This window comes from Vespula vulgaris, chromosome 9 (genome assembly GCF_905475345.1).
Source record: "Vespula vulgaris chromosome 9, iyVesVulg1.1, whole genome shotgun sequence".
In the NCBI taxonomy this organism is placed as follows: Eukaryota; Metazoa; Arthropoda; class Insecta; order Hymenoptera; family Vespidae; genus Vespula; species Vespula vulgaris.
This window is the reverse complement of record NC_066594.1, coordinates 692,668-715,000: the sequence shown is the minus strand read 5'-3', so window position 1 is coordinate 715,000 and position 22,333 is coordinate 692,668. Positions and strand designations below refer to the sequence as shown.

At 32.3% G+C, this 22,333-nt stretch overlaps 5 protein-coding genes across 5 annotated transcripts in view; 3 read left to right on the top strand and 2 right to left on the bottom strand.

The window, feature by feature from the left end:
* The window catches only part of LOC127066318 (uncharacterized), a 16,842-nt gene extending 6,623 nt beyond the window's left edge, over positions 1-10,219 (bottom strand). The window contains exon 1 of the mRNA XM_050999881.1: positions 9,474-10,219. Within this exon, the coding sequence (XP_050855838.1) occupies positions 9,474-9,561 (88 nt within the window). The 5' untranslated portion in view covers positions 9,562-10,219. The remainder of the gene's footprint in view (positions 1-9,473) is intronic.
* A 579-nt stretch (positions 10,220-10,798) lies between these two features.
* LOC127066311 (protein abrupt-like) lies at positions 10,799-13,044 on the top strand. Its single transcript, XM_050999873.1, has one exon. It carries the CDS (start codon positions 11,701-11,703, stop codon positions 12,838-12,840), a length of 1,140 nt encoding a protein of 379 aa, XP_050855830.1. The 5' UTR covers positions 10,799-11,700; the 3' UTR covers positions 12,841-13,044.
* A 118-nt stretch (positions 13,045-13,162) lies between these two features.
* On the top strand, positions 13,163-14,385 carry LOC127066315 (tetratricopeptide repeat protein 12-like). The gene is made up of 4 exons (XM_050999877.1): positions 13,163-13,444; positions 13,520-13,717; positions 13,785-14,177; positions 14,250-14,385. The coding sequence occupies exons 1-4, from the start codon at positions 13,312-13,314 to the stop codon at positions 14,303-14,305; spliced, it is 780 nt and encodes a 259-aa protein (XP_050855834.1). The 5' UTR covers positions 13,163-13,311; the 3' UTR covers positions 14,306-14,385.
* Positions 14,168-15,891, bottom strand: LOC127066309 (UPF0415 protein C7orf25 homolog). Its single transcript, XM_050999871.1, has 3 exons — positions 15,736-15,891; positions 14,668-15,651; positions 14,168-14,591 (listed from the first exon to the last, which is right to left on the bottom strand). The coding sequence occupies exons 1-3, from the start codon at positions 15,889-15,891 to the stop codon at positions 14,505-14,507; spliced, it is 1,227 nt and encodes a 408-aa protein (XP_050855828.1). The 3' UTR covers positions 14,168-14,504.
* Positions 15,892-16,243: 352 nt separating this feature from the next.
* LOC127066307 (zinc finger protein 346-like) lies at positions 16,244-22,333 on the top strand. Its single transcript, XM_050999865.1, has 8 exons — positions 16,244-16,388; positions 19,743-20,225; positions 20,840-20,913; positions 21,005-21,151; positions 21,248-21,342; positions 21,431-21,738; positions 21,836-21,904; positions 21,974-22,333. The coding sequence occupies exons 1-8, from the start codon at positions 16,349-16,351 to the stop codon at positions 22,126-22,128; spliced, it is 1,371 nt and encodes a 456-aa protein (XP_050855822.1). The 5' UTR covers positions 16,244-16,348; the 3' UTR covers positions 22,129-22,333.

The window sequence follows — 22,333 nt, the reverse complement described above, 5'->3', positions numbered from 1 at the left end:
CAAAGTATATTTACTTTAACAAGTATGAAGGTTTTTTTCTTTTTTTTTCTTTTTTTTTTTCTTTATATACGAATATCGTATATCTGCGAGATATGAGACAACCTTGGTTAAATAGAAACATTCAAAAAGTAAAACCTTTAGCGTAACGAAATCTGCTTGTTATTAAATATCTCGTAATCAGCACGTATACACGTACACACAGACACGTACTATATTCTCTTATATTACTGACGAAAATAGAAAAGGAAACAAAAGTAGAAAATTTCAACGATAACATAGCGAAAGCGTACCATTCATCACGGACAAAGCTTTTCACGAAAAAACAGGAAGTCGATCGAGAATTCATCTTATTTCAAATGCAATGAATAGAAATTGTTTTCTTATATGATAGAAGCTCCATTATTCGAGCCGCCATTACCAGAACGTTCTAGCATCCGATCGTTTTTATCGTCAGAACCTATATCTTTTATCATGGGACGTCGATTTTTCCTTCGTCTGATCAAATTTTTTTTTAATCAAGATCAAAAATATTCCATTCCAAATAATTTCATATAAAATCATCGATTTATAATTAGACTTTATATTAGACTATGATTACACGATTAAATCTTAGATTCTAAGAAAATTGAATTCTTCTAAGAGAAGAAATTCAATTCTATGTAATTTAATGTATGAAAGGATTTACGTAAAATATATGTATGTATGTGTCTTCTTATTATTAGCTTGAATTTTTATAAGGAACTCAATTCGATTCTATGTAATGTATGAATGAATGGAAGGATTAAGACCATTTTACGTGATACGTGTGTTTATTATTTTTGTAGTTTCGATCAAAAACAAGGATATCCTCATCGAGTCGTTAATCAGAGTTGAACGATACACATAGATTATGCAAAGTAACAATTTTTCCGATTCAATAACTCATTAAATTGCATTCAAGCGTATTTGTATTATATTTGTATATGCATACGCATCCTCTTCTAAATTTGTATTGCAAGATGCTTACAAGACTTTATAAGGATTTTACCACTTTGCATATGGATAAGATAATACAAAGAAGATTACCTATTTCTTTCGTCAAAGAAAAGAAAGTTACGTTACGTGTAATTATTAAAAAAGTATCGAACGATCCAAGTCGCTAATATGATTACCATCGTAATACGTATCTAGATGAACGATTTTCATTACTCTGACGAACTTGTTTTCTCAGATAAACGAACGTATTAAATTATCCAATGTAATGAAAAGAAATTAAATAAACATCTCTCGAACAGTAGTTAATTAAATGTTGTAATACGATAAGCTAACTATATCAATAAACCTACGTAAACATCTTTATTTTTATTTTCCAACGTTTACATCATTTCCTAAAGTCTAAGTATGCTTACTTTTCTTCCTTAATAGAATGAAATAATAAATGATTTATGATTAAATATCGTTTCTTCACAATTACATGTTTTTATATATAATGATGATAATGGAGGAAGAAGTACATTTGATAGGACAAAAACACGTAAGTAATTGTTTAGATATAGAAACAAATGTTCACATCATTAGGTCACTACAGTAGCGTACGAATAAACGTACATGAGGTATACATATATATTATCGTATCGGGTCATTTATCATCGATGAGCTTGCATCGTCCTTGCGAAATCGAGCATTGTTATCGCTATCAACTTCCTTTATTATCTGTTAGAAATTTTATATGTATATGTAAATAAACAATTCGTTTGAAACATGTCTATTAAAAATAAATGCGTAATAGAAAATTAAATAAAAATATAAGAGAAATCATTCGCACTGTTTTACTCTTTCAATCAATATTTTTCAAAGAGAAATATAAAAACATTTCTAAACAAATTAAATAAAAATGTTCACGAACTTTTATAAATTGCGAATTCATTGAGAGTAATCATGAAAATGAAACGTACTACTTATTATCTGTTGCAACAATTTGCACTATCTAATATTGTGAAATGAAAACAAAATAACAAAATGTATGTATGTATGTATGTATGTATGTTTTTTTTTTTTTTCATATTAAATCTATGCAAGAAAAATCTCGTAAATGTACCAAATAAATTCTGCGAGATTGATAAGATTCTAATCGTCAAAATGTCAAAAGAAAGAATTGTTTCGGTTATTCATGTTCTTAACGGTGTGCTATGGAAAATAATAAATTTTTATTATCGAATAAACTATGAAACGTTATTAAATTGATAAAAGATACCAGATATGAAGTTATATCACGTACATATATTCCAATGTAAAGCGTAGTATCTCTCCGTATAGCATTTTTAAAGCTATATGTGTCACTGTCTAGGCGACATGATTCGAACATTTTTTGAAATCTCACAAAAATCCTGAATGAATGATGAGCGTGGCAGAATAGGAAAAAAAGTTGGTTAGCGATCGAAAGGTCGGTCTCGAAGAAAAAAATATCAAAGCACGTGTATCGTGCTTAATTGTAACTTTAATAATCGTCTAATTTTAATAAATCTGTGTGTATGTATGTGTGTGTATGATATCTCTGTGTATATATATGTGTGTAATATATTCAAATATTAATTATTATATATATAATTATATTTACAATTATATATATATATATATATAATGATATTAATTATTATATATATTAACGTATATAGATGTGATATATCCAAATATTAATTATTCCGTAAAATTTAATATAAAAAAAATACAATTATGATTTTAAATAACAAATATATATATATATATATATATATATATATATATATATATAAATTCTTCTAATTCTCGAGTTGATAATTTACTCAGCCAAAAAATCTTGGCTAAAAAATCTTTTCGCAATCACGTAACGATTTTCGCAAGCGAAACATTAAGAATAATTGAATGAAAAAAAAAGAAGAAAAAAAAAGAAAAAAAAAAGAAATTAAGAAAAAGACTCGTATAATTTATCAACGTATAACGAAGAAACGAATGTAAGTAGCTTCGAGCAACCTACGTATCGATTTCTTTAGATTACAGAGTTTAGCTTGAAGCGAGTTTCGTTCGATCCGGCTTTTGAAGGCCTTGACTCGTACATACAAGAAGACACAGCCGCTACTTGAAACTCGATCGAGTATCTTCGAAGGATATGATTTATCGTTACATAAACGAACGCATTGGACAGAAGTTGAAATAATTACTTTAGTTTCATTACAACTACTACCCACGCGAAATGTATCCCACCGGAAATAAGAACGTCGTTGAAGAAGATAATCTGAAATGCGTGTGTACGATAGAAAGAGTAAGAAATAAAAATTTCAATGATTTTAGTTGATTAAACGAAATATTCAAGTGTAAACGTAATCGTGACATTATCCAATAATCGACATTTGTATCATCTTTACACTAACGTTATAATTATTTTATTAATATGTGGACGAAATGAAGTTAAACGATTACATTTTCTTTCTAATTACATATATATATATATATATATATATATATATATATATATATATATCATGTATAAGGATAGTTTTTAATACTAAAATTCATTTATTTATTTCTTTTTTCTTTTTTTGCAAGAATGTCGACTGTTATCATTTTGATATTTCACATTTTTTTGTCTTTTTTTTTTTTGGATAAAGTTCGAAGAACGACGTGATACATGTATTTATGTATATATATATAATTTATTTATATAATATATATTATAAATTATATAATATAAATATATAAAAATGCAACATATTAATATAACAAATATATATTATATTATATATATATTATATGTTATGTATTATATATATAATATATATTATAATATATAAATAAAAATATACATTTTGTATATCCAAAGTCAAAGGTATATACTCGAGAGACAAGTCATTCCTCTTGTTCGCTCCGCGAGAAACGCCTTTCCAGTTTCCATGCGGTCTCTTACGTAAGACGAGATATTATTACAGCCGTCAATTCGCAAAAGGAACACCGGCGAAAGTTAGCAGAATTTATCTTCCTCTTCTTCCACTTTCGTAAGAAATTCTCGCAAATGAAAGAGATCCTTTTGTAATAAAAAAGGAACACGAAGATGGACGCGTGGCGCCAGTGTGACAAACTTCGACTTAACGATGTCGACCAAGAAGAAGCCAAGAAACAGAGAAAAGAAAATGTAAAAAATAAAAAAATAAAAAAAAACGCACAGGCGAAAAAATAGAAGAGAAATTCTTGAAGAGGAAAGACAAAGTAAGTCGAATAGAGATCGAATATTTCGAGCATTTTCCTATCTTTCTTTTTTCTTTTTCTTTTCTTTTTTTCTCAAAACGAATTAAATTTATCAGAACACAGTCACAAAATCACAAAAGTCAAAAAAAAAAAAAAGATAAAGTCAACAAACGTAAGATAAAATCGAGAATTTATTTTGTACATTTAAACAAGAGAACATACATGCATACATATTTATGTATACAAGGTAAATATGTAAATTTTTGTCTTCTTTATCGAAAATAATCGACCTTGCTCGAAATATTAAACAATATTTTTAATCGATGGAAGGCGAAGAGAACTTTTTTCCCTCGAATACAATTTTCTTAACTTCACGTTATGTTCGCATAAATCGAAGTTTTTCTAAAAGTTTTATATCGCAAGCGATAATCGATTTTATGCCATTCTCATTGAATATTTAAAGGTGGAAAATGACGTTGACCTTACAAAAAATTTAAAAAAACCAGACTGATCGTGTATACGCGGAGTTTATATATATATATATATACATATATATGTACGCGATAAGGTACATGTCTCTTGTTATTATAATTACGAAACACGCGCGACGACATTAAAACTAACCGGTCTTTTTCTTGGCATTTAACGAAAAATCCAAATATTTATTTTATATATAGCAAACGAAAGAAACGTTATACGTCTGAAAAAGCAAAAAAATTTGCTTTAAACACATAGGACGCGAACTACGCGATAACAAAGCTCGGAAGAAAGATATTTCTAATAGGTGCGTTTTTAGATAAGAGATAATAAGAGATAAGAAAAAAAAGATCGATATTATTTACAATCATTATCTGATTTCCGATGTCAACAAGAAAGGAAAAATGAATGTTCAAAATCAATTATCGCGTTTTGATATAGTATCGTCAACGAACAATCGAACCAACGAGAGAGAGAAAGAGAGAGAGAGAGAGAAAGAGAGAAAGAAAGAAAGAAAGAGAAAGATATAAATATATATACATGAGATTGTCGTTAAAAAAATATTATAATATTTATAATAACGTTTACAAAATATTGTAAATATCGTAAGCACATCTTAATATTACGTTTGATAACTAAACCCATTTGAAATAGCTTGATCTATGAAATTTTGTTCTTTCGATATGAACATCGATGCAATCATTGATGCAATCATTGATCATCGTCAATATTTCTCGGTAGCCTATGTACGTTATTATTAATTGCAACAAGAACATTAATAATTTGCATTTCCAAAAATCCCATATTATTCAGGAATACGACGTAATCATCGTATTTGCATAATCGGTACGCGTAGTAAAATGAATCTTTACAATATTAAATCTAGTTCAGGAAAATGAAACGATTTTATTTTGTTGTGTGTGCATAAAGTTATTGGACGTTGAAAAAGTAGGGACGTGTTCGTGACTTTGAGATTGAATGCAACATTTACACGTCATCACGACATCAGAATTAACATCCGGAAATACTGCGGTCAGTAATTATTGATATTCTTGAGTAAATTTTTTTTGAATCATTTTTAATACCATCAATCATACGATCATAAATTCCTATATAAAAAGCTATATAAATAGATTGTTTGAAAATTTTGTCTATATATCTCGCGAGATGAACCATTAGCGAATTGAAATTTGTATAAAGTATGTTTCGTTCAGTGAGCTTAGTAAACTGCTGATAGACGTCTCGTTACTTGTAAATGCGTTGGCTGCATTGTCAACATCATCGATCATCGATGATTGAGCAGCTGGCACTATTGATAATAAGCAACTAAGATGTTCAAACACTTTTTGGCGACCTCGATATTCTCTCAAACGCTCTAGGCTATACTTTAGAGTTTTTATATTTGTTCTTCTTTTTTCAACATTGTTAATTCTATCAATTAATTTCATTTAAAATTAATATAACGTTAAATAAAAAATTACACGAAATATATAACGCGTTATTAAACAAATTATACGATAAAGAAATGCGTGTAACTCAATTTACTAACTATCTCTTTATCACAATAAAAACGAATTTAGAAGAAAAGGAAAATATGAAACACTTTTATTACGATTTACTGAGACAATAAGGAGCAGAACGAGGTAAACAGGGACTACTCTTCCTTCTCTTTCAAAACGTCGATTCTCACAGATAAGTACTATATGAAACGAAATTGTGAAACTTAGGGTACTCACTATATCGAATACTATAACCCTCTCTCCCCGTTTCACTTTTCGTTTCACTCCAATTCCTAATAGTTACAACTCTCACTACTGTGCTCTAAGAAGTTTCATTTTAAAAACATCCATGTTTGGATATTGTTTTTCAAGTGGATATCGTTATTTAAATTTCATAGTAAGGAAGAAGGAAAAAAATAAACGTTCGAAATCAATTATCGCGTTTCGTCAACAAACGTCGAACAAACAAACGAACGAACGAACGAACGATGAAAAATTTTACAATAACGAAGAGAAGAAAGAGAGAAAGAGAGAATAAAGAAATTAATGTTCAAAATCAATTATACCATTTCGTCAACGAACGAACGATGAAATATTTTGCAGTGACACGGATAAAAAAGAAAACAAAAAAAAAATAGATCGGTGTTCGGATATAGTTTATGATCATTATTTGAGTTTCATAGTAAAGAGGAATGCAAAAAAATGAATGTTCGAAATCAATTATAGTTGACTTCGTCAACGAACGAAGGTACGAAAAGATTTTGCAGTGACATAGATGAGAGAGTAACCAAAAAAAAAATGTAAATCAATGTACAGATATAGTTTACGATCATTATTCGAATTTCGTAATAAGAACGAAAGTAAAAAAAAAATGAATGTTCGAAATCAATTATAGCATTTCATCAACGAACGAACGATCAAAGATTATACAAGCACGTAGATAAGAGAAAAAAGAAACAAAAAAAAAGATCGATGTTCAAATATTCTTTATTATTATTATTTGAATTTCGAAATAAGAAAAAAAAAAAGAAAAATGAACGTTCGATATTAATTTTCACATTTCGTCAACGAACGTACGAACCGTGAAAAATTTTACAGCGACGTAAATAAAAGAAAAACCAAAAAAAAAAAGATCGATGTTTACATATTTTTTATTATTATTATTTGAATTTCGAAAAAAGAAAAAAAAACAAAAAAATGAACGTACGAACCGTGAAAGATTTTGCAGCGATGCAGATAAAAGAAAGAACAAAAAAATGATCGATACGCAGATATCTTTTACGATCATTATTTGAATTTTATAATAAGAAAAAAGAAAAAGAAAAAATGGAGGTTCCAAATCAATTATCACGTTCCGTCGATATACGAACAAACGAACGAAAGATATTTTACATATCTTGAAAAACGAAAAAAAAATCGATATGCAGATAATGTCCACGATCATTATTTGAATTTTGTAATAAAAAAGAAAGAAAAAAAAAAGAATATTCCAAATCAATTACCGAGTTTTGCCAACAAACGAACGAAAAAACGAACGAACGTAGAGTGACAGATTTTGTAGAGACGTAAAGAAGACTAAAAGATCGATATTCAAATATTGTTTATGATTATTATTTGAATTTCGCATTGGTTCAAGAAACTAACGAACTAGTCGAACTAACGAACGAACGAACGGAAAAGATATTGAAACGACGCGTAGAAACAAATAAAAAAATTAAAATGAAAGATGGATGTCCAGATATTGCTTACGATCATTATTTAAATTTCGTGTTTTGTAAACGAACGATAAAAGGATTTATTGGGACGGAGATAAGAAAGAAAATGACCAAAAAAAAAAAGATCGACGTTTAAATATTCTTTACGATCATTATTCGTATTTCAAAATAAGAAAAAAAAAAAGGGAGAAAATGAACGTCTAAAATTAATTTTCATGTTTCATCACGAACGAACGATATGAAAGATCTTGCAACAAAGTATATAAGAGAGAGAACAAAAAGTGAAGATCGATGTTCAAATATCGTTTACCTTATGATATTTCGTTGAATTTCGAAATAAAGAAGAAAGGAAAAAAATGAATGTTCGAAATCAATTATCAAGTTTATCAACGACAAACGAACGAACGAAGAAAGACCTCGCGGCGACGCAAAAAAAAAAGAAAAAAAGAAAGAAAAAGGAACAAGACCAGCCGATTGGCCGGAGATTGATCGAACAAATGGAGTGAGCAAACGTCATACATACATACATATATACATCATGCATATACGAATACATACATGCATCATATATACTTACATACGTAGGTATATATATATATATATTTGCATATCATATATTACATATATATATACATATATGTATGTACGAATATATATACATTATATACATACACACATACATAATACATAAGTATGTACGTGTATATATATATATATAATATACATACACACACACATATATATATACGATAGTATATGAGAGACGATGATAAGAGTAGAAATCCGGTGCTCGTTTCAATAGTGGAAGAAAGAAGAGCACGAAAATAGCTTTTGGAACGGTTTGAGCGACTTTCGTCTCGAGGCGACAACGAAAGGCGAACACGTAGCGTAGTATAGACGGTTCCGAAATCTTGAAAGAGCGTAAGCGAGGGATTAACAAGTGTGAGAGAGAAAGGAAGATAAGAATGGGAGAAAGAGAGAAAGAGATAGAGAGAGAAAAGATCGGTCAGGCAGAAAAGGAGGCAGAATATCGAAGAACGAACGAACGAACGAACGAACGACCGAACGACCGAACGAACGAGTGAGAAAGAGAGATAGAAAAAGAGAGAAAGAGATATAGACAGAGATAAAGAGAAAGAGAAAGAGAATCAGTTCGTAAAAAAAAAAGTGAACGTAAGAGAGTGAAAAAAAGAAAAAGAGAGAGAGAGTCACTATGTTAAAAAAAAAAAAAGCGAACGTAAGAGAGTGAGAAAGAGAGATAGAAAAAGAGAGAAAGAGAGAGAGGGCGGAAGAAGACTATTGCGAGTCCACATTGGGGTGACCCTAGCGGCGATGTTCGGCCGGACGAAGTTAATTCGTGGCCCCGTCGGTCGTCGGGCGGTAGTAGCGAGGTTCGATTTTATCTCATAGAGAGATAGAAGCGGGAAATATTGTTGGTTCCTTATTTTTGTTTTTTCTTCGATCTTTTTTACTTTTATACTTATCGTTACTCTATCGTTCTCGTTCTTCTTTTCATTTCTTTATTTTTGTAATATCTGTTTTTTTTTTTTTTATTCTTTTCTTATTTCTTTTTTTTTTTTCTTACCTGGTAAAGCGTAGGCAGCTGCAGAAAGAGAGAGCAGGGCCACGACGACGAGGAGGCGGCGTAACGCGACGCTTCGTCCCCTTCGCATTTTTCGACTTCCCAAGCGGAACACCACCGTATCGTCGTTTTTCGTCCTTTTTGTTTCTTATTTACTTCTACTTCTTCTTCACTGTGTATCTGCGTGTATCTCTTTCTTTCTTTCTTTCTTTCTTTCTCTCTCTCTCTCTGTTTCTCTCTCTCTCCCTCTCTCTCTCTCCTCGTGCGAGTGAATGTGTATACGTGTGTAAACGTTCGTTTGAATGGCGTGTGTTTTTCTTTACTTATTTCTTCCTCTTCTTTTTTTTTCCTTCTCCCAATCACTGTTTCAACACAACGTAGAGCGAAGTTACGAATAGCTTTTAATCCGCATAATAAACAATAAGAAGAAGAAACGAGGACGATTCCTCTCAAACGAGGAAGAAACTCACTAGCGAGATACGCGCACAACTCGGGTTCTTTCCCCTCTCTCTCTCTCTCTCTCTCTCTCTCTCTCTCTCTCTTCCACTCTTCTCTTCTCTTCTCTTTTCTTCTCTTCTCACTCTTTCTCTCTCTCTCTCTCTCTTACTTTTATTATTCTCTTATTTATCGACGTACGCGCACTTCTCTCGTTCCCCTTTGGCTACGTCGCGAAACGACGACGCGAAACGAAGATACGTATATATATATATATATATATATATATATATAGACATATATATATATACACGCAAGTATTTACTTCGAGTACGCGCGGCTAACTAAACTCGACCACGCGTGCGGGACGAACTGACGAGCGACGTGGGATGAAGAGAGGGAGAAAAGAGAGAGAGAAAGAGAGAGGGAAGAGAGAGAAAGAGAGAGGGAAAAGAGAGAGAGAGTCAAACGAGTGCAGATATAGAAAGATGAAAAGAGAGAATGAAAGACACAGAAAGAGAAAGAGAGATAGATATAAAACGAATTCGAAAGAGAGAGAGAGAGAGAGAGAGAGAGAGAGAGATAGTATGTTATATACGATCACTATTACGAGCTTAAATCGAACACGCGTCGACCGGCTCGTCAATGCACATAGCCGGTCGGCACTATCCTTTGACAGATAAATACTAACTCGCGTCGCGTACTCTCAGGAACATCTGCTATTAAGCTACCATTTGCAATAATCGAAGTGATTTGAGCTCTTCGAGAGATCGTCCTCGTCTGAAATGCTGTTGAAATTCAGAAAACGGAGAAAGAAAGAGAGAGAGAGAGAGAAATATCGATGACTATCGATAGTCATCGTCGATTATCGAACGAACCATCTTTGTAGGTACGTGCGCGCCCTCAAAATTTTGGCGCCATTTTTGAACGTACTATTCGTTCATCATTGTAAAAAATCTAAGTTTGACGTTTTTGTTTGAGAACATTTTTCTAACGTTTTGCTCTACACGTTTTTATGTCAAATCGATTTTAATTAATTACGATCTTTTTGATATCGTATTTTTTATTATCAATCTTCTCGATTACTGTGAAACGTATAATAGCGGATATTCGATGATGAATACAATCGTCGATCCGATCGAGTGGTTTTAAATGAAAGAAAATCAGATATGTCGTCAAAGTAAATTCCCGAATTTTTATTTTTAACTTTCTCAGAAATAATATTATTGTAATTGTTAAATTAAAAATATTATCAAAGACGTAATACCCAAAGGTAGATTCTAACGTGGCATCGACTGCGCCACGTGCGAAAAATTTTGCAACGTGTCGCAACCCAGGATAAAATTAATGCTGGTTCATAGTTATCTTGTTACACGATAGATAACGCCACCGTTAACTGTGATGGAAATCGATTACGTTCTATGGTATTTTTAAAATGTTATTTCATCTCTCTCTCTCTCTCTCTCTCTCTCTCTCGCTCTCGCTCTCTTTCTCTCTTATGCTTTTCCTTATTGTAAGACAATGAAAAAGATAGGCACGACGTACGAATTAAATCGAAAACGTGTTGTTCCTTTTATAAAAAATTTCTTTCTCCAGGGACGTACCCTACGAAATTGCCGCGCTTTCAAAAGTAGCGATTTCGAAAATCCGCATACTTCACTAAAGAACATAGTTGCGAGCGATGACAGCGGCACGTGTCATGGCGAGTAGTAGAGCATTGACATAAGAATAGACGAGTCGAGTCGTCGGATATAATCATCGAGTAATAACGAAGAAATTGAGCAAATTGTAGAAAATGAAGGAGGAAACAATGCTTAGTTTAAAGTGGCACAGTTTTCACTCTCACTTGGCAGTTTCTCTAGATACGTGCTATGAGAAGCAACAGTTTGTGGATCTTTCCTTGGTGTGTAAAGACGGAACGATATTAAAGTGTCATAAGATGGTATTAGCAAATTCGAGTCCTTTCTTTCGACGTTTACTCGTCGCTAACGATCATCCTCATCCGATGATCATACTTCACGATATCGAGGCAGATGATCTTAAAACTATTGTCAATTTCATGTATTGCGGAGAGATAAAAGTAGTTAAAAGTGAGGTTAGGAGGTTGCTAAAGTTAGCAGAAATCTTAGAGGTTACTGGTTTGCGACATATTCAAAGGTCAATTTTAACGGGAGAACACTATAATACGTCTCAAGAAGTTCCTAAAAAAACAACTACCATAAACCCTTCTAAGATAGAAGACAGCAGGAATTCTAATAAAAGCGGTCCAAACTCTGACTTCAGATCAAAGGTTCAAAATAAAAATGCATCTCAGTCTACTACGTTTGTTTCTTCCTCTCATTCGCATAGTAGCACGCTTAAAACTTCCCAGGACACTGTTAAAAGAAACGAGGACAGTAATATTACTGCTTCAAATCAACGATTTGAAAGTAACAGATCTAATATTAATATAATAGATATTAATGATATACCAAGTACAAGTAAAGGTTTACAAACGCCATTGACTTCGAAGAGAAAAGCATCTGATGATTCTGTTATCAGCTGGCAAAAGATTTTATCTACTATATCAAAGGACAAGCAATTACCATTAAAAAGATTATGCATCATGGATGAAGTGGAAATTACTCCTGGTAAACCTTCCTCATCCAAATCTGATGCTAAGAGAGACGAGCCATTGGATAGAAGGAAATCGACGGATACTGTCCATAGTAGTACTTCTATGAAATGTGCAGTTTTCATAAAAGATGAAGTAGACGTTTCATCAGAGTTAGAAGAAAATGCAGATATGGATCCTCTTGAAATTGAAGAACTTGAAAGTGAAAATACAGAGAATGTTGTAACACCTAAACGAACGTTCCGTTTGTGGAACGTCGATCGGACTTATAATACACGTAGAATGCTAGATTTTCCACCAAAGAAAGGTTCTAACAGTTAATATGCGGGCCATCGAACTTTGTTCTGTTGAGAGTGATGCTTCTTTAGATAATGCAATCTTGTGATTGTAAATTTCTTTAGAAGGATAAATCTTGTTAAAAACTCATCCTCGTTGTGTGATTATAAATAAGGACTAACATTTCCACTTCGTCGCTGTTTTGTTACATTATCTTACTCCCTTCCTAATAAACCAATACATACGGTAGTTTGTTTCTTTTGTTACCCCAGCAAAATCATTATTAAGCTTTAATATTGGTTTATAATTTATGATCATATCCAACTATAATATAAATAATAAGAAATATTCTAATCACAGATTTTCTAAATTAAAATTCCTCATATAGAATATTATTTCTAAGAAAGGAAAGTTACTGAAATGTTGTGTTACCATAGAAACTGTTTCTCTGCTGAATATAGTATACCATACTAATAGTATTTTAAAATATATATGATTATAAAGTGAGTTAAAAATATGGATTCAAAAAACGTTGAATATAATAATGAACACATGATCGAACGTCAGCAAGTAATAGAAAATTTAAGTTCTACTAATAAACTTACCGAAGAGGAGTTTCAGAATTTCATGCACCGTGTTACTGAAATTGGTAGGTTATAATGAGTTAGACATTAATGTAACTTGGTGAAATTTTTATTTAACTTTTAAACTTTTTATACTATAGAAAAAATTGTATCAAAATTAATGTCTTCTGATCCTAAAGAACAAGAACTTGGTGAAACATTAGCAGATACAATTTTAAATGCAAAAACCCAAAAAGAATTTTCTGAATTAGAGGAATTAAAAGTTAAAACTAATCGTACAATTATCAATAAATGTCCCATAAATGAAAATACATCTGATCCAACTAAAATGGGACAAGGTAATAGTTCATATAAAATAAATATTATGATACGTTATATAATTCAATATTTATCTTAAATAATTAGAAGCATTCATGAAGAGTATTGAAAAAGATGCCAATGAACGAGCAGCGGATAGAAAGATAAGGAATGAACGAGCAGAAACATTAAAAAGGATTGGAAACGGTGCATTTAAAGAAAGAGATTATGAAAAGGCTGTGACATACTTTACCAAAGCAATAGAACAACGTAAAGATTCTAGTGTTCTTTGGAACAATAGAGCTTTGTCATACATGAATCTTAAATTATTTGAAAAAGCTTTACATGACTGTGAATGGGCTTTAAAAGTAAACGATTCAAATTTGAAAGCTCTATTAAATAGTGCTAAATGTTATAAAAATCTTCACAATGAAGAAAAATGCAAAGAGTTTATTAAATTGGCAAGAGAAAAAAATCCACATTTCCAAAAATTCATTGATGGTATTACTTTTTATTTTCTTTTCAGAAAGTTTATGTATTTTTACAGGATATAAGTGTCATTTATTATTGCAGATTTCGAAAAAGATTTAGATACAATAGGCAACGTATATACGATCGATGATGTTTAAAATAGAAGACCATATTTAAATCTTTTCTCTATAATGAATATAGCAGTAATAATTAATCATTATCTAATATAAACATTTTATCATATAATTAAGAAAAAAAGTACTTTGACAAATATTAAAAAACTGAACATTTAATGCAATATTATGCAATATTTATTAATGCCGCTTTTATCGTATAAATAAAAATATATAATTAATATCAAAATTTATCGATTTCTTTGGCGTAGTGTTCTTTGATTTCAGAAAGAGATCTTGGTTCATGTAGGAAGACAGTACACTCAATGCCCTGAAATAATATACTTTAATTGATTAAGAGTATTAAAAATATTTGAAGTGGAAATAATAACGTATAAATCCAATACCTGCATTCGTGCTGCTCTAACAAAACCTTCATTCGCAGAAACAGTAATACTTTTCATACTTTCGCCACTTGCGAAAACTAATCGCGATCTATCTTTAATTTTTCCACCTAAACTTAATTGTTCTATAATCCTACCTGTTTGTACATCATCTACAATTTTCACCCTTTTTAATAACTCGTGTGCTCTTACTGTCTCTTTAGGACCACCAATTACATCTATGATATTCATAAAGTTGTCATAGGCAGTTCGACAAATAACAAAGGTTTTTCCTTTAAATAATTTTTCTAGAATCGGTTTAACAGGTCTTTTTCTTTCCATTTCAGCTTGTTGCGTTAATAACGGTTCCCTGTATATAAAATGATTGTATCCGTTTGTCATATTAGAAACATATGCCAATAACGTTGAAACATCTAAATTCAAAATTTGAATCTCTTCTGTAATCGATGGCGGACTTAAATTCACCATATCGAGAACAGGATTTTCTTTGAATTCTTCAGTTTGTGTCTCTTCGTTGAGACATGGAACCAATAGAGTTTCATCCGTTTCTATCTCACTATTTTCATTTTTATAACTATTTATCCTATCGCCTTCCACGACAATACCCATGGATTCCAAACGTTTTGCTAATACTATTTCTATGCCGTACGCAAAATAAAATACAATTTCAGGTGATTTGTATAAATGCGGATGATGCTTGGCACATTGCAGATAAGATTCTGCTTGATCTAAAACGGACTTTTGACCGTATTCACCATTGCCAAGCGAAATTAAAGTAAGGGCTTTAGCGTTTCTAGCAATAACTTTAACCCAAGATCCTCCGCTCATACAAACGATATCTATCTCCAATCTTGACCTTTCGTATTTAAAAGGTTTCATAACGCTGATTGGTTCTTTGGAGTTAAATAGACGCATGACCATTGCGTCAAGGTGAATCAAATTTGTACTTTGTAGATGTTCTTTCTTTACATTTCCTGTAGATTGTACCTTTATAAAAATACAAAACAATCGTGACATAACAACGTAGAAAATTTGTAAAAAACTTAATTTGAAGACGTATTAAGAAGATACCTTTTTCAAGAATCTTATCTCTTGCTGTATCTTCCGTACAAGCTTATCAACCCCATTAACCTCCTCCATGATCTTCAGTCGATCTATCATATCTTCGCCGTTGCAAATTTTTTCCTGAAGACATTTTAAGAGCTCGATCTTCTCTTCCATCGGCATCTATCGTGAGAGCGAGGCTCGAGCGTACATCGAATATTCGTTTAATACTCGGAATTCTTTGAAAAGATGATAGTTCACGGCCGACGAGCGTAGTATCGGTGGCCATCTTGGACCGCAGGTCAATATCGCGCAATGTCGTCAGGTCGCTTGTCAAAATCATCTAACCTCACAAATTTTTCATTCCTATAGACGATCATAGTCCGGTGTGTCAATCTATGGACTCGTTGCGATAAGGAATTCCCTCCAAAAATTCATGGTGAAAGATGAGACATATTTGAAAAGTGAATCTCATGAGTGAAATCAAAAAAAAAAGATCTTATCGACACATTATATATACGTATATATGTGTGTGTGCATATATATAATATATATATATATATAAAATATAAACGCAGAGTAGCGCTGTCAAGCTTCCTTCGACAAAAATAGAAACCGCATCGATATTGGGGCTCGCAAAATGTCTAGCGCGAAGATAATAAAGAATCCAGAAGTACCGGGTGAGTTTTTATTCTCAATTTATTTATTTAGAATGGCACTTGACGTTTCACACTACTTGTGTGGCGTTTTTCCTACACCTTTCCTCCATCCTTCCTTCGTTAGTGTCAACAAATATTCGAGGTTAATGATACATATTACGATCGTGAGAGAAAGATAGAACTAGCGCTATTATAATTCGTAGGGGTCGTTCGATCTTTGGACGAATAGGATTCGTACATAAGTAAGTACTACTTAGTTCCTTTCTTAGTGACGATTTCGTGTAAGTAAAGTGCATCGATAAATACGTATCAACGAAAGAGAAAGAGAGATGTTTTTTAGGATCTGTACAAATATAATTGTAATTTTTTCATGTACACAAACCTTAATAATTCCATCAACGAATTTACTTTCATTAATTTGTTTTCTTCTATTGTCGACTTTGTCATTAACGCATGACTATGGAGAAGAAAAAAAGAGTAAACTTTATAAATAGTACTCGTTCGAGTATTTCCCACGTTCCCATAACCGGCTTCCATAATTCTACGAATCAGTTGAGAACGTATGACTTGCTAATCCGACATTGTTGTAAATTCATTTCTAATCGTTTTACGAGTCTCTGTATTTACGTAAGACGATATTTGATACGAGCTATATTAGATAATATTCGAATAAGTATATATGTACGCATATACAATGAATTACAAAATATTTCAATTAATTTTCAAAGAAGTATACGCGTGCGCTATTATTGCTCGTTTTACTCGTAGAAAAACAAAATCTTTCCCGTGAATTTACGATCACTTTGAATTTATCGATATCAAATTTTTATTATTCCAACGTGTCCTCGAACGGAAATAAAATTATAATAATAAATAAAAAAAAAGTTTGTGAACATAATCCTTTACTTTCTTCTTCTTCTTTTTTTTTTTTTTTTTAAATACGAAAACTTATTTAAAATCGTTCGTTTTTCGCGCGGATTTTTTAACACTTTCACGACCAATGACAAATCTTTTTTTCTCTTTTTTGTTTTTGTTTTTGTTTTTTTTTTTTCGTAAACGTAAAATTTATGATACGATAAAAATCACAGTGAAGTATTATTTATTTTATAATACGTATAATAATTCGTTTACAATCGCACGATTCGGTCGTTCGTTGAAAAATTGATAATAGATTATTGATTTGCTCTAATTAGCACATCGATTATTATTTATTTAAATATTTCTATAAGATATTGAACATCATACACGTTCACCGTAAAATGATAATAATAATAATGTAATAATAACAACGACAACAATAACAATAATAATAATTTATTCCGCGATATGCTAATGCTTGAAATATTAATAATAATTTGTTAATAATAATTTATATTATAAATTTTAATAAATTTATATGAAAATTTTTATGATAATTTATGTTATAAATTATTATTAAACGTAATAACAATATTTATATTATAGATTATTATTCAAACATTAATAATAATTTGTTAATAATAATAATAACAATTTTATCATTATCGATAATATATTCGTTAACTTCGTCATTCGAATTTTTCTAATATTTCAAGAGTTAATTATTTTGAAGGAAACGTTAGAGCATGTTAGAATAACGTAATACGTATTTTAAAGCTGCGGGTATAGAAAATCGTGTGCGAATAACGAAAGCATTCACGTGAAATAAGCAAATTCTTATTTTGAACCGAGGAAGGCAGATCGCAAAGCGATTTCAAAAGCAGTTGGCTAGATCATAGACTACAAAACGTGTGGTTGACAAAGGTGCTTTGACAACGTACACATATACACGCATACATACGTATATACACATCTACATTCATACATATATACAAAAGGTAAGTACAATTCGGGAGCATTAGAGAATAGAACTAATGGCGGCTGTTCTTTGCCAGACGTATGTGTATGTCCATGTATGTATATATGTGTTTGTGTATACATACATACATATATATATAAAATTATGTAGGTATATGTATACCACCGAACGTGTATTTGTCCCCGTAGTTTGTTCGAAATATGGCTTTCGAGCCAGTGCGTTAGTACGTACTACCAAACAGCGATTATTTCGAAACACGAATATCATTTATCACATTGAATCGAGCGTATCGTGGTAATTTGTTTCACGAAAAGATATTTTTCAAGGATATTTTCCTTATCGGTCGTTCTATTCTGAACGAGAATAAAAAATAAAAAGGAGAAAAAAAAAGAAACAGAAAAGTTTACGTCATCGAAACATGCACATTGCAAGGTTGATTATAGCAGGTCGTTTAGTAACGTAAATAATTTTTATACATGATGTATCTTTGCAATGTCACAAATTATAATTGGATATATTTTCGCAATATTTCGAGCGTTCCGTTGTATCTATTTTGAAAGTGTATATTTCATTGATTTTATCGTGTTAAAAGGAAACGAGATACATATTTGAAACAAAACAAAACAAAAAAAAAATAAATGGTTTCCCCTATCCCATGGTTTTCCTTTTGAAGGGAAATGTATACGATAGTATCGATACCATTGATACTGTTGCCATCAGTGATTACTTTTATTAAAGTCACAGTAAGATTTAAAAGGAAGTCGTTCGAGATATTATTATTATCAATATTGTTATTATTATTATTATTGTTAAAATCGATAAAATCAAGTTAGAACGGTGCAAATTCGTCAGTAACGTTATAGAATGAAATAAAAGATCTTAGTATAGTAAATGAAAAAATAAAATGAATTTTTGAATATAACTTACGTTTATTTTTATACACACGTTGTTCTCATCGTGCAAGTATCGCGTATGATCGAATCGATGAAACATTTTCGAAACGGAGAATAATATTAACCTTTCACTTTGCAATTTACGTACGGTAAATACCTCTACGTGCATCCTCCTATTGCATCGCATCGTATTTAATCTAAGTATATTTGCAACATTTCGAATCCCTTCGATTTGCTGCTCGGATTATCGAAATTTATCGTGTTAACTGAATTGTTCGAGTATTTAAACTTACAATTAATCGCTGGCAAATAGAAAAAGAACAAAAAGAAAAGAACATTTATTTAGAATTTCAATATTATTACAAAATGATTTTTCGTTCGACGGATTCGACAGTTAAATCAACGCGAAATGTTTTAAAGTCACAAAGCGAAATGAATATCATTCGTAAATATAATACCTAAATGGAATTTATTTATTTATATATATATATATATATATACACATACACACGTCATAGACGTATCGAATGAAAAAGCAACAGTTTAATTAAGATCACGATATATCATATCGTACGAACAACGGAAGAGGTCAAGAATGCAATTGAAAATAATAACCAATATATATAATTGTTTTGTTACAATTAGGATTAGAATGCTTCTTACCTCCGCCCCCGCCACCCCCACCTCCCATAATTTCATCGACGAACGCCGTGTCGACGACTAGTGGTATACAAAATCAACAACAACGGGAACAACAAAAACCGACAGTAGAAACAACGATAACGACAACGACGTTAACAACGGTTACAACGGAAACGATAACGAGCTCGACAGCGGCAAATCCGAATACGATACAAACGGCTCTTCCAAATTTAGCGGTGCCAACTCCGTATATTCTGCACCCTACGATGCAACCGCAAACACCGACACAACAACCTATACCATGGTGGATTTCTACGGAGGCGGATACCTCGGCAGACATGTATGCGCAATGGTACGATACGTCGTACAAAGCTGGACCAGCTGTTAATACGGTCGTTCAAGTATCGGCGGTTCAGCCATCATCAAAACCGAAGAATAAGTATTATAAGCGTAAGAACGAGTTCATCGATCCTGCCCAAGATGCAGGTGATTGATTTATTTTCTCCATTATTATTAATAGATCGTTTTTAACAAAGGTTTGATCGAACGAATTAAACGAATTCACACGTACATTCGTTGCATTTATATCTATCGGATGTTATATATAAAATAAATATATATGCCGTACGAATATAATAACAACGTCTGATTATCGCAGGAGAATTATCACTCGTCGAATTTGTGAAAATTCTTTCGAATCTATAAAATTGTAGTTTGATCCATGACGAATACGTATCGTATATGTCGCACGTTATCATCAACTGATCCTTTGCCTAGAGAAAAAAATTGGAGTAGATTTTTTGATATTATATTTTTCTGCTTGAATAGATCGCGGATATATTTTCGAATAGAAACATTGCAATCGATATATATATATTTTTTTTCCGTCCGATGAAAACGATAGTATATTCCGTATTATCGTAAAAACGTTCGCGTGAAAACGGCTTTACGCTTGTTTCTTTTTTCCTTTTTCTTTCTTTTATTCTCATATTTTTTTTTTCTTCCCTTTTTTACAAACTTTTCTTTTTTACTGCGCGAATCATTCCACCGAGAAACAAATGTTTACTTTATATTTGTTTATTTGCTTCTCGCTCTCTCAGAAAAAGTTGCCAGTGCCCAGAGGGAGTTGTCGGCGTTAATGAAGCCGCTCAAGTGCGATCTTTGCAACGCGGTGGTAAGATTTCTTTATCTGTTAACTTCCGTGAAATTTGATCCGCGGCTCAACGAGGGCAGTCGGACGAATAAAAACGATAGGACGTTTTCAGATGAACTCCACCCTTCAAGCGAAATTGCATTACGACGGTAAGCCTCATCAGAAGAAGGTTTCCATGTTTTTGAATCAAAGCGTGAAAAAACAGAAGTCGGAAGACGGTCAAGTCAGTAGTACGACCGATTGGCAAAATCGGTGCGACGTAAGCTTTTTCTTTTTTTTTTTCGTTTCTTTAGCAAGAATTTTGGGAATAATAACCCGATCGTCGTAACAAAATTTGAAATAATTTTCATTTCAGATCTGTAAAACCTGGTTCTCGTCGCAAATCGAAGCGTCACAACATTACGCAGGGAAGAAACATATAAGAGCAGCCCATGGGGGTCCTCGTTCGAGGTATCGAAATGTCCTGACTCGTTTCGATCGATCCTTATCATACAGAACGTTCGACCGAGCTCGATCATTACGATATTGAACGTTACAGGCCGAAAAAGTCGCAGAATCAAAATCAGTACAACCACGTAGACTCGACCGGTCGATATGGAATAGGCATGGCTTTTCAACAGGACGTGCAAGTGCCAGGAACATCAGCCGTGGTATCTGACGGTAACATCATGGTGTCACCGCAAGGAACCACGACTCCCATTTACACACCCCCGGCATATCCCACTCCGCTTCGTTGCGATCTCTGTGGTGTCTCCGCGAATCGCCAGGATCAACTAGAAACACACAAGCGTGGTGCCAGGCACATGAGAATGCTCAGACTCAACGGATTACCCATTCCTGAACTACGTACGAGGCATTTCTTTCATTTAGCATTTTTTCCTTTCGTTCGTAATATCGAAAGAAAGCACGTACATTTATTTCCTTTGTTCTTGTTCCTTTTTAGTTTCTGAAAATGAAAACGCTTCGAGTTCGTCAGGTCCCATAGATTATTCCATTTACAGAACACCCTCGGGTAAGTATAATTATTCTGTTAAGTTATCCCAAGGAAGTCTTGAAAAATTAATGCTCTTGCTTCTTGCAGGTCAATATTATTGCGCACCGTGTAATCTGTCGCTGAACTCGGAGAGCACGTTCGCTCAGCACGTCGAGAGCAAAAAGCACAAAAATCAATCGAATCCTAAATCGCCATTGAACGCCGCGGTGATATCGAAGAAAGCAAGATTCAAGAAGAAATAAATTAACGTAGAGCGTAATCGTTATTTCCTCGTTTAGATCGTATTTTTCCGTTCACGTTTGATTTTTAATTCGACAGATATCGACAATCGTTATATGGAAGAAATTCGATGCGCGTCATCGATCTCCTTTTTAACGTGCAAAACGAACATAACAATAAACTTTTGACGTCTGGACGTAACAAAAGAGGAAGCGTTAAAAAGCCAAG

Bases quoted from the DNA above. Each gene is read 5' to 3' on its own strand.
- LOC127066311 (XM_050999873.1), top strand. From the start codon at position 11,701: ATGAAGGAGGAAACAATGCTTAGTTTAAAGTGGCACAGTTTTCACTCT.
- LOC127066315 (XM_050999877.1), top strand. From the start codon at position 13,312: ATGGATTCAAAAAACGTTGAATATAATAATGAACACATGATCGAACGT. The intron at 13,445-13,519 runs GTAGGTTATAAT...TTTATACTATAG, and splicing joins GCACCGTGTTACTGAAATTG to AAAAAATTGTATCAAAATTA. The intron at 14,178-14,249 runs GTATTACTTTTT...TTATTATTGCAG, and splicing joins TTTCCAAAAATTCATTGATG to ATTTCGAAAAAGATTTAGAT.
- LOC127066309 (XM_050999871.1), bottom strand. From the start codon at position 15,891: ATGCCGATGGAAGAGAAGATCGAGCTCTTAAAATGTCTTCAGGAAAAA. The intron at 15,652-15,735 runs GTATCTTCTTAA...ATTTTTATAAAG, and splicing joins AGATAAGATTCTTGAAAAAG to GTACAATCTACAGGAAATGT. The intron at 14,592-14,667 runs GTATTGGATTTA...ATATTATTTCAG, and splicing joins TTAGAGCAGCACGAATGCAG to GGCATTGAGTGTACTGTCTT.
- LOC127066307 (XM_050999865.1), top strand. From the start codon at position 16,349: ATGTCTAGCGCGAAGATAATAAAGAATCCAGAAGTACCGG. The intron at 21,739-21,835 runs GTACGAGGCATT...GTTCCTTTTTAG, and splicing joins ATTACCCATTCCTGAACTAC to TTTCTGAAAATGAAAACGCT. The intron at 21,905-21,973 runs GTAAGTATAATT...TGCTTCTTGCAG, and splicing joins CATTTACAGAACACCCTCGG to GTCAATATTATTGCGCACCG.